We start from the raw sequence: 12,184 nt of genomic DNA, 5'->3' as shown, positions 1-12,184 counted from the left end.
AGCACGTAGAGCTGAAAACCCGGGTTCAAATCCCGGCGCCGGAGAGAATTTTTCTCCGTTCCATCACTCTTTCATCATGTGATAACGTAGAATATCTGCATGGAAATATCATATGTACTTCGGTACATCAAAATATATATATTCCTATGGTTTATTTATTTATTTATTTGTTTATTTATTTATTTATTTATTTATTTAGTTTTGTTTTGTTTTGTTTTGTTTAATTTAATTATTTACTTATTTATTTATTTATTCTGGTGTAGTTAAGGCCATCAGGCCTTCTCTTCCACACCACCAGAAATACAAATACAATAATACAGTAGAATACAAATAAAATAAAATATACACAGGTTGCAGTCACACAAACTTTAAATGAGTGATTAAGTATCATAATTAATTGTATCCTAACTAATTAACTAACATAAACAAGAAACTTGCAATTTTAATCTAGATTAAAAAAGAAAAAAACACACAAATCAACACTTCTAGCAATACCTAAAAAGCATTAAATAAGACAAAATTTTCCAATTTAATTTTGAATTGTGATAAAGTCCGGCAGTCTCTGACGTCATTAGGTAACGAATTCCAGATGCGAGGTATTTCTACAGTATAAGAGGATGAGTATAAAGACATTCTATGATGAGGGATAGAAAGAAGTGCTTGATGTCGGTTTCGAAGAGTTGTATGAAATTGAAAGCGCGATAACAGATAATTCGGAGTAGAAGTATGCATGATTCTAAACAGAAGAGACAGTGAATGTATATGGTTGAATGTAAGAAGAGTCTAAGAGAACGTTAGAATGTAGACCTTCGGCTCCCCCCTCCTACCAATAATGCATAACACAATATCAATATGGCGGTTGCTGTCGTCTGCGATACAACGAACTTTTGTTGATTTTCAAGTTCGTTATTTATTTTTCTGGTTATTATAAGCTTATATAAGTTGTGTTAACTCTCGCTAAGAGGTTTTATATTTTATTTTACGCTCGACCATGCCGAAATGTACTAATTATACACCTGGTAGCAGTTCTTTAATGCATGTCATTAAAGTACACCTATTCATTAAAGTACAGATCATCAGCCAATGATAACTCAGCTTACATGTGTTCAGCCAATGACAAGTTAGCTTTGTATTGTTATAAAACCGCAAGTATCGATTATTCTCGGATATGCAATCGAAAGAGAATTAGCGAAAAGTCACGGAGGCTGGAAATCCAATACTGTCGCAGAAGGTTATGTTCTGTTACTATAATAATTAGCGTTAATTGTAAATAATATTCAAATAAATTCAATTTGTCATCTCGTTTTTCAATGTCGAATTCAATAATCAAGGTTATAATATTATCAAGTTTAACGGGATTATACATCAAGGTCAATGACATTATTTTTCCTCGGAAAAAATCAATACTTTCGCGTCTGCGCACATCTCACAATTCACGACCTAGAACAAGGTCACTTCCGATCTTGTCAGATACAAATTAAATGTATACATCTGAATACCGGTAATTTCAAGTTAGAAATATGGTCGAGCATAAAAAGTCGTATGAAACTCGCCTATAATGGTAATTAAGAAGTTCGTATGAAAATTATGAAACTCGCTTGCGCTCGTTTCATAAACATCCATACTCGCTTTCTTAATTACTATCATTATAAGCTCGTTGCATAATGTACTATTATCTGTCTTAGCTATTATTTTATTATTGTTAATATTATTATTATTATTATTATTATTATTATTATTATTATTAATTTGTATACACTACCACACTAGGTTTCACAACAAAGTTTCGCATCTGGATTTTATTTGAATGCGCATGCGTGAAATGTAGCTGTGGCAATGAGTTACGACACTAGAAATTTTCGGCTGCTTCCAACTTTTCCTGAAACGAAACTTGTAGTGTCGATACATTTCGAGGTTAAACACGTTCTGATCTAAGAGTTTATTTACAAAATGAAATGGGGAAGTGAAGAAATTATCAAGTTTCTTGATTCATATGCAGTGCAAACGTGTTTGTGGGATTTCAATGACCCAAACTTTAAAAATAAGCAAAAAAGTTTAACTGTTTCGAAGTCATTCTTAAATGATTGTGATAACTTTTGGGATCTTCTACAATTATCTTTTTCAGTAACTTCCTAAAGTCCACAGATGTGGTGTAATGATTAGGAAGTCGGTCTTCTGATGCTTTGTATAAATAGCAACAATCCTGTTGGAGCGTTTGTTGATTTATAATGTATTTTATGCTCGACCATGCCGAAATGTAGTAATTATACACTGGTAGCAGCCCTTTAATGGACCTCATTAAAGTACACCTATTCATTAAAGTTCAGGTGTTCCACAAATCACAAAATACCATTATAGCAATATGAAAGCGCAAGTATCGATTATTCTTTTCTGTTCATTCTATTATATTCATTGAAACGTCACGGAGGCTGGAAATCCAATACTGTCGCAGAAGGTTATGTTGAAGAATCGATCCAACATAAAATTTAAATCTCAAATACAATATTAAACTCAGTCGAAAGAAACAACACACAAATTAACATCAATTCACCGTCATCATCCAGCCTTTCACAAAGCACATTTCCGCAAATTCATTTCACCAATTGCACAATAAATCACCTATATTTGAAATAAAGTCAGTTCTTTTACTATAATAGTTAGCATTAATTGTAAATAATATTCAAATAAATTCAATTTGTCATCTCGTTTTTCATTGTCTTATTCAATTTCAAGGTTATATCAAGATTAATGTTTATTTTACTCTCTAGATTATATCAAGGTCAATGTCGACATGTGTTTCTCGGAAAAAATCAATACTTTCGCGTCTGCGCACATTTCACAATTTACAAGGTATTGCACTAGGTCAGTTCCACTCCTCAGTCAGATAAGAATAACATGAATACTTATGAATAATTTCAAGTTAGAAATATGGTCGAGCATAAAAAGTTGTATGAAACTTGACTATAATGGTAATTAAGACGCTCGTGTGAAAATTATGAAACTCTTGCGCTCGTTTTATAAACATACTCGCGTCTTAATTACTACCATTACAGGCTCGTTGCATAATGTACTATTATTATTTATGTATTTATTTATTATTCCATTCGCGGAATAGTCTTATTAAAAATATCATACGAAGTGCTCATTTTCCTCGCATAAATTCAGAAGTACTTTAATATTGATGACGTTAATAATGCATACTATATGCTTTTCCTCACTTCCTTTTTAATATCAACATTAAAAGCAAAGATAAAATATTTACAATCGAACGTCGTTGTGTTACATATAGTTATCCCTACTGGCGACAAACAAATGAAGTTCTTTTTTTTTCCGAATATTTTATGTTCATTGATTGCCACTTTCAATGCTGCCAATAGATTTTTCGTCGAGTTCCTGTCTGCTCTTCCTTTGGATCGTCTTCCCGTACCTCCTCCTCTTCGGCCAATTCTTTACCTAACATGTTTTCCTGTAGACCTTACTGACCAAAGCTATTATTTGCAGGTTTTTTTTCTAGACTTTTTTATTTTTTATTCCTTTTATCTATGTTATTGTGTTCCAAGCCCCTCTGTTCTTTATTTGTTTTCCCCTTGGTTGACCACCAACCAAGTGCGGTACAGGACCCGAACCTTTGCTTCCACACACACACACACACACACACACACAACGGACCCTGTTGTCTCGTACTATGTAGCCAGCTTATGTTCAGTCTCTGTGACATCATTCTTAGCTTTCATCTCTTTCTACTTCTTCTTCTTTTAATTTTATTGTCGCAAAGTCTTCCACTGCATTGTGACTTGTGGTTTGGTTGTACATTTTTGCAAAGCTTGTTCCCTCCCTCTTATATATTTCACATCGTTGTGTTATTACGAAGAAAAGTGGGGTAAGATACACAGTCTTCCCCGGTTATAGCTGTTACTCTTCAGAAGTGTGTTCCTTAAGCTTCCCCACGTGTCTTTTAATATAACTTTTATAAAACTGAGAATTTTTTGTGTTATCGGTGCCAACCATAAAGAAATGAAACTACTTCTCTTGTATGACTTAATTTAATGCAAATATTTGTGTTCTGGAAATACACTAAATGTTATTTTTTATAACCTGAGTTAAGCTTCATTAGGTGGCGTGCAGGTTATTAATAATAATAATAATAATAATTATTATTATTATTATTATTATTATTATTAGTCTATTATTATTATCGTCATTATTGTTTCATTGTCATTGTTATTATTATCATTATTATTATCATTTATTATTATTATTATTATTATTATTATTATTATTATTATTATTATTATCGCCGTCATTGTTGTTATCATTATTATTATTAATTTAATTTAATTTTATTTTATTTTATTTAAATGAACCACCAACAGAAGCAAGCTTCCAATTACAGGTGGCTAACATTGATACCTATACAAAATACATAATAAGAAAAAACAAAACAAACAACACAAACGAAAGAAAATACATACTGGCAATAGATGCCAGAATATAATATTCCAGTTGATATAATGCCAAATGTCAATATAATAATGCAAAATTATTTCCAAACTAGTATAAAAAAACATTATAATACACTTATTCATAATTTAAATATCAAAGGAAATACAATTCTTTATGCTCGACCATGCCGAAATGTAGTAATTATACACCTGGTAGTAGCCCTTTAATGCACCTCATTAAAGTACACCTATTCATTATAGTTCAGTTGTTCAGCCAATGAGAAATCACCATTGTAGCATTATAAAAGTTCAAGTATCGATTATTCTCGGATATGCAATCGAAAGACAACTAGCGAAAAGTCACGGAGGCTGGAAATCCAATACTGTCGCAGAAGGTTATGTTCTGTTACTATAATAAATAGCGTTAATTGTAAATAATATTCAAATAAATTCAATTTTTCATCTCGTTTTTCAATTCTAAATCAATTTCCAGATTATATCAAGACTAATGGTCATGTTATTTTCTAGATTATATCAAGGTCAATGACATTCGTTCCTCGGAAAAAATCAATACTTTCGCGTCTGCGCACATCTCACAATTTAGAAGGTCAGTTTCCGTCCTCACTTACATAACCATAACGTAAATACTTATGAATGATTTCAAGTTAGAAATATGGTTGAGCGCTCGTTTCATAAACAAACATACTCGCATCTTAATTACTACCATTATAGGCTCGTTGCATAATGTACTATTTTAATATTGTATGAAATTTTTTAACTGTTAAACTGAAATCTAATTGAGAATCACAGTTTAAAGACAGAGAGTTGTAAGTATTACACATAACAAACAATGGAGAGTTCTTGAAGAAAACAGTTCTAGGAATGGGAATAACAAAAGGTTGCCTGTGATGTAATTCTGTTCGTTTTACATCAAACTGAAAGAATTTAAGAAAATCACAGTTATTCAGTATACCGTTAACAGTCTTATAAAGTAAAATTTGGCTATTTATTAATCGTCTAGATTTTAAAGTTTTATAATTAAATTTAAAAAGTAACAGAGTATATGAAATTTGTTTTCCATAAGACGACACGTGATGTTTTTTAAAATATAAATAACGTAAAATTCTTTTCAGTATCCTTTCTATTTGCATCTGATGGGACTGGAACTGAGGTGACCATATTACAGACGCATACTCTAGCTTACTCCTGACTAGAGTTTTATATAGAGTATCAATAGTATTTATATTTTTTAATTCTTTTGTATTTCTGATTATAAATCCTAATTCTCTATATGTATCAATTACCACGTGATTTAAGTGCATTTTAAAACATAAGTTGTGTGTAAAATAAATACCCAAATCCTTAAATGATTCTACTCTAAGTAATTTCACACCATTAATTTCATACGAATTTTCAGCACTTGTCTTATTTTTAGAATACGTTATAAAGCAACATGTATTAGGATTTAACTGAAGAAAATTGTCAATACTCCATCTATATAGTCTGTTCAAATCACGCTTATTGTTATTATTATTATTATTATTATTATTATTATTATTACTTACTTACTTACTTACTTACTTACTTACTTACTTACTTACTTACTTACTTACTTACTTACTTACTTACTTACTTACTGGCTTTTAAGGAACCCGGAGGTTCATTGGCGCCCTCACATAAGCCCGCCATCGGTCCCTATCCTGAGCTAGATTAATCCATTCTCTATCATCATATCCCACCTCCCTCAAATCAATTTTAATATTATCTTCCCATCTACGTCTCGGCCTCTCTAAAGGTCTTTTTCCCTCCGGCCTCCCAACTAACACTCTATATGCATTTCTGGATTCGCCCATACGTGTTACATGCTCTGCCCATGTCAAACGTCTGGATTTAATGTTTCTAATTATGTCAGGTAAAGAATATAATGCGTGCAGTTCTGTGTTGTGCAACTTTCTCCATTGTCCTGTAACTTCATCCCTCTTAGCCCCAAATATTTTTCTGAGCACCTTATTCTCAAACACCCTTAACCTATGTTCCTCTCTCAAAGTGAGAGTCCAAGTTTCACAGCCATACAGAACAACCGGTAATATAACTGTTTTATAAATTCTAACTTTCACATTTTTTGACAGCAGACTGAATGATAAAAGCTTCTCAACCGAATAATAACAGGCATTTCCCATATTTATTCTGTGTTTAATTTCCTCCCGAGTATCATTTATATTTGTTACTGTTGCTCCAAGATATTTGAACTTTTCCACCTCTTCAAAAGATAAATTTCCAGTTTTTATATTTCCATTTCGTACAATATTCTCGTCACGAGACATAATCATATACTTTGTCTTTTCGGGATTTACTTGCAAACCTATCTCTTTACTTGCTTCCAGTAAAATTCCCGTTTTTTCCCAAATCGTTCGTGGATTTTCTCCTAACATATTCACGTCATCCGCATAGACAAGCAGCTGATGTAACACGTTCAATTCCAAACCCTCTCTGTTATCTCGGACTTTCCTAATGGCATAATCTAGAGCAAAGTTAAAAAGTAAAGGTGATAGTGCATCTTCTTGCTTTAGCCCACAGTGAATTGGAAACGTATGTGACAGAGACTGAATTATTATTATTATTATTATTATTATTATTATTATTATTATTATTATTATAACCCTTTTGCTCCCATCCTTTAACAGGACACACCATGTAGGATTCCAAAAGAAGACATAATAAATTAACTAGAAGTCATCATCTTCTTATTCAATATGACCTGTACCTTCCCCAGTAAACGTGTCTTCCCATTTTCTACGGGATATTCCGACGTTCCTCTCCCTGTAGACTTATAGTTTACAATCTTCTTTGGAAGTTTGACTGTATTAGATGAAGAAGGTTTTATTTTTCTGTGTTGTCTCGTTTCAGTCCCGGGACGCCTTCGCAGCCGGGCGGCCCGACGTGCTGCCCGGAGGTCGAGAGTCGTTTGATGCCTCCGGGGGACACCTGGCCGCCACTCCGCCACGCTGGGCTGAACCTCCTGTCCGCCGGAAAGAGTCTGTCGCGAAGATGACCTTCGGCGGCCTGGCCTTGGTTGTGGCGGTGAGTGCCAACATTTCAGTCATGACTGCAGACAAAATATTTTATAATAAATGCATTACAGATCCTTTTCTGTTAATCTCTCTAGTCAGCTCCGGAAAATAACTTATCGTGGCTACCCCCATACCTCCTAATTTGTTTTCTGCGTAGTCCATCAGAGGTCTCCGCAGCCTCACGAAATGTTACACTGGCGTTCAAAGATACCTACCCAAACTAATCGATAGTGATCGATAATTTGTTCGTGTAAGTGTGGTTTCATTAGTTATTACATTTAGAAGGGGCAATCAATAAGTTTCCGGCCTGTCCTGAATGTAGGCAACACACAGGACACTGGAAACAGAAAAGTTATCTAGAACCAGGAAACGCCTGGTACCAATACTAAATGCGTCAGAGAAGAAGACTAGCCGTAAGATATATATGGAGAGATTGCAAGAAAAATCGCAATAGGTCATTGACGTGTTTGCACAAATTCACGTGTAAAAATTCACAAGCAAACATTCTGATGGTGACAGATAAAAAAAAAGTTACATTTTTTCTTCCACCAAGTTAATAATGTCAAAAGAAGTGCTTATACAAATTTTGGCCACTCGACCGCAGTTACGAGGACCGTAAAAAATGCTCGCCAGGGGACGTTAACAGAAAAAAAAAATAATTTCATTGGAAAAATTTATTGGAACAGGCACAACAATATTATTGTTGAGCTATTTTTCAACATATTCCCCACCGGAATTGAAATATTTCTCGTATCATGGGATCGGCAGAGAGGTGCAGACGGCTGCCAAACGCTGATTTCAATCCCAGGCGGCTGACTTCTACGACACAAGGATACAAAAATGGATCCCATGGAATGACGAATGTCTGAATTCCAGTGGGGAATATGTTGAAAAATACCGCAGTAATGCTGTATCTATTTCAATAAATATTTCCATGCAGTTGTGTTTTTTCTCTAAACGGCCCCAGGGAAAATTACTTTCTGAAGAAAAAATTTAACTTTTTTATCTGTCCCCATCAGAATGTTTGCTTGTGATTTCTTAAAGACAATCTGACGCTGTTTGTTAGACTGACTCGACAGGCATGGAAGCAATGATCTTCAGTGACAGGTGCATGTATGTTTAACGGTACAATAAATACAAGTGCAGTTCGGAAATTTATTGATTGCACCTTGTAGAAGCGTAATCTGGGTCATGTATGAGCAAATAAAGTTATTTAACTGATGATTATAATTCGGGTGGCATAGACCCAACTCCCGTAAGGGGAAATTTAATTTTTGTTATCATTTTTGTCGAGTGTTTTGCAGAATAAATTTTTACGTTAAATGTGAACATTATTGAGAGTTTGATCCCAAAATTCGCTCCGTCTGTTTGGCCTTTTGTATGATTTATACATATATGATTATGTTTGGGCCTTCTGTCATTCTATTTTAAACACGTATTCTTCCAAAACAACGCCAATCCTTGTCGTTTAGGTTGTTTTATTGTGCATGTCACTTGAGCTCAGTGAATACAAAAAGTAGCCTAATTCTTTCATAAAAATGGATTTAAAGCTTTTGAGATCGCACTCTTCAATTGAATGCACTATGTTCTTTTTTACCAAGTTATTTAACGACGCAGTGTTAGATGGTATTTGGCAAGGCCCGGGATTCGCCATAGATTACCTGTCATTCGCTTTACGGCTCGTAAAAAACCCAACCAGGTAATCAGCCCAAGCCCGAGCTCAACTCTGGATCAGTAGGCAAATGCACTACCTCTTAAGCCACGCCGGTGGCCTACACCATGTTATAAGGATGATTAAACGCAAATAGCTTCCAATAGCCAGGTAGATGGAAAATAAGAGTAGGAAAATTTCTGAAATCTTGGACAATCGGCATTAATTTGCTCCGTAAAGATTATTAATATTTTTTGGTCCTACAGAATTCTCTGTTGTGGTTATTTTTGTTAATGACGAAGAAACATTAGCTCCGGCACCGGGGATCGAATTCGGTACCCCTAGTTCTGCGTACTGGCTGCTCTACCACTGAGCTACGCCTTTTTATCTTTTCGTTTTTTCTCTTTTTTCTGTTTTTCTGTTTTCCGCTTTCTTAAACTAGTACGTACACAACACCCATGCCCGAGCGGGACTCGAACCCACAACCCTTCGGACCAAACGATAGAGACATGCCGTGCCCCTACCGCTTGAGCCATCCAGGACGGCTTTTCAAACTATCACTTGGTCTAATACACGTGAAGGATTACAATAATAAAAATTAATTAATTCACCAGTGAATGTCTAAAAGGAAAACTTACCAGTGAACTTCAAACTGCAAGTTCATGAGTTTAGCGAACGCTCTATGAACTGAAGAACGTGTGCGTTGACGAGCAGAGATCAGGTATTTGAGAAGCCCCGAAGTAGATAATTTAATGTGCAGGTGAAATCGGAATGGAGATGACGGTAGAATCGAGTATCCATGAATTCGTTCCCTAGGGGCCGTAACGAACTGATATTGGTTCCAGCTTGTGTAAATACTGCAGTTTGCCTGGCTGCTAAAAGCATCCCCAGACCTCTGCTCGCGTGTTCTTCAATTAGCTATAAGCCATCGATATTGGGGAAAGTTTGGCAACTGTCAAAAGGACTTGAAGCTAAATTTTTAATTTAGGTGTATTTCTGTGAGGAAACGTTCGATCGAAACTGGCTCTTATCTTCAATATCAACAACATCGGCTCGCAGAGCTCAAAATTAATGCGGGCTGCGGTCTTCTAACTCGCCGCTGAACTAATATTTCCAATTTTATACGAATTGTACAATCTGATTTCTCACTCTGGAAGATATAGGCCTAAACGGAATAACGGGGTTCTATCACAAGACCAGAAAATACGTATTCTCTAGTTAACGACGTATAAGGAAAGTTGGTATTGGTATTGGGGAGGCATTGTTTGGATGGGGAGGCATTACAAAAACTGCTCTTTTTCCTCTAATTATGTTGCAAAAACGTATAATCAAAATTTGTTTGAAAAGGCGACTGGATTATCCAACAAATTTGATCCATTCCGAATTGAATGTTTTTAGAATTGACTAAATTTATAAATACTCTTTAATGAAATTCTATCATGAAAATAGAATGAAATTTGTAGCTCAGCCACATGCTCATAATACAAGACGAAACGAAATTCTTAAATTAGTTGAACCTAAATGTTTCACATCTGCTGCTTTACTACACAGTACAAATTATGGTCCACGTCTATATAATTCGATAATAAAATTTCATCCAGAATTGACTACTTTAAGCAATGAAATTTTCAGATCCAGAATTAAAAAATTTATATGACAGACTTCCCTGTATTTGTATTATGTACCATGTATTGTAAAACAAGTTTATTTCTATCCCAAGTGTATTTTTCTATTTTATCTTGGTTACTATATCAACATGATCTGCACTAACTATACTACTAATAATAATTTAATATTAATCCATCAATCTCAACATCATCTCTTTTTTCACTCAGTTATTACTAGTATTATTATTTACTAATTTTATTATCTTCTTTATGTGAGCTTTTTTCTTAAGTATTTTGTCTACAAAGTATGTATATCTATGTAACGGAACTGTTCCCCCGAACACGAGCTTTGCTCTTTCGGGGTATTTTAATGTAACGTTTTTATGTATATGTTATTATTAAATAAATATTATTATTATTATTATTATTATTATTATTATTTGGAAAATATTCCAGTTTTGTAGTTAAATTTTAGATCCTGACTTCGGCTGAGGAGCAGTAATTTATAGAGGAAGCGGAGTATTACTTGCACATATACATACATACACTTGCGCATATGCACAAGTAGTAATCAATAAGTTTCCGGACTGCCCTGAATGTAGGCAACACACAGGACATAGGAAACTGAAAAGTTATCTAGAACCAGAGAAACGCCTGATATCTATACTAGATGCGTCACTTAAAAGGCAGAGAAGAAGACTAATCATAGGGCGTATATGGAGAGATTTCAGAAAAAATCGCAATAGGTCCTTGACATGTTTGCACAAAATCACGTGTAGAAGCTCAGTTCTTAAAGACAGTCTGGTGCTGTTCGATAGACTGACTCCACAGGCATGGAAGTAATGATCTTCCGTGACACGTGCATGTATGTTTAACGGTACTAAAAATACAAGTGCAGTTCGGAAATATATTGATTGCAGCTTGTATGTATATACCTAAGAATACATGAATACACAAACATGCGTGCTTACGTACAGTAGTGACAAAAAAAACCGGACCTATCCTTGTAGCTGATTTCAGAGCCTTGTTCACTCCAGAGCACGATAGACTGATAACTAATGCTTTCGTGGTTCGAATCCTGCCTGGGAAGGAAACTTTTTTTTGTTCCTTATTCAAATTTATTTCCAATGCTTTTCGATTGCTGGTAAAATTCATGTTCTGGGAATAATAAGTTAATTAAGTAGTAAAATATGCTGCAATCGAAAAGTATTGGGAATAAATTTGAATAAGGAACAAAAAAAAGTTTCCTTCCAAGGCAGGATTCTAACCACGAAAGTCTTGTATGTATGTATTTATTTACACTGCAAGTGGGCATGCACCCGGTGGCAGTGGTATACACAATAAAGAAATGATAAACAATATTTACAATACACAATACAATTATACAATACACAATAGGCGTACAATTTAGTT

The 12,184-nt window shown here is 34.5% G+C and overlaps 1 protein-coding gene across 2 annotated transcripts in view; it reads left to right on the top strand.

Moving 5' to 3' along the window:
* The window catches only part of rho-5 (rhomboid-5), a 579,824-nt gene that overhangs the window by 472,058 nt on the left and 95,582 nt on the right, over positions 1–12,184 (top strand). For both annotated transcript variants that reach the window (XM_069829535.1, XM_069829536.1), the window contains exon 5: positions 7,350–7,523. In XM_069829535.1, the coding sequence (XP_069685636.1) occupies positions 7,350–7,523 (174 nt within the window). The remainder of the gene's footprint in view (positions 1–7,349; positions 7,524–12,184) is intronic.

The sequence above is a fragment of the Periplaneta americana genome, chromosome 6 (assembly GCF_040183065.1).
Source record: "Periplaneta americana isolate PAMFEO1 chromosome 6, P.americana_PAMFEO1_priV1, whole genome shotgun sequence".
Taxonomy (NCBI): Eukaryota; Metazoa; Arthropoda; class Insecta; order Blattodea; family Blattidae; genus Periplaneta; species Periplaneta americana.
This window is presented reverse-complemented; position numbering and strand designations above follow the sequence as displayed.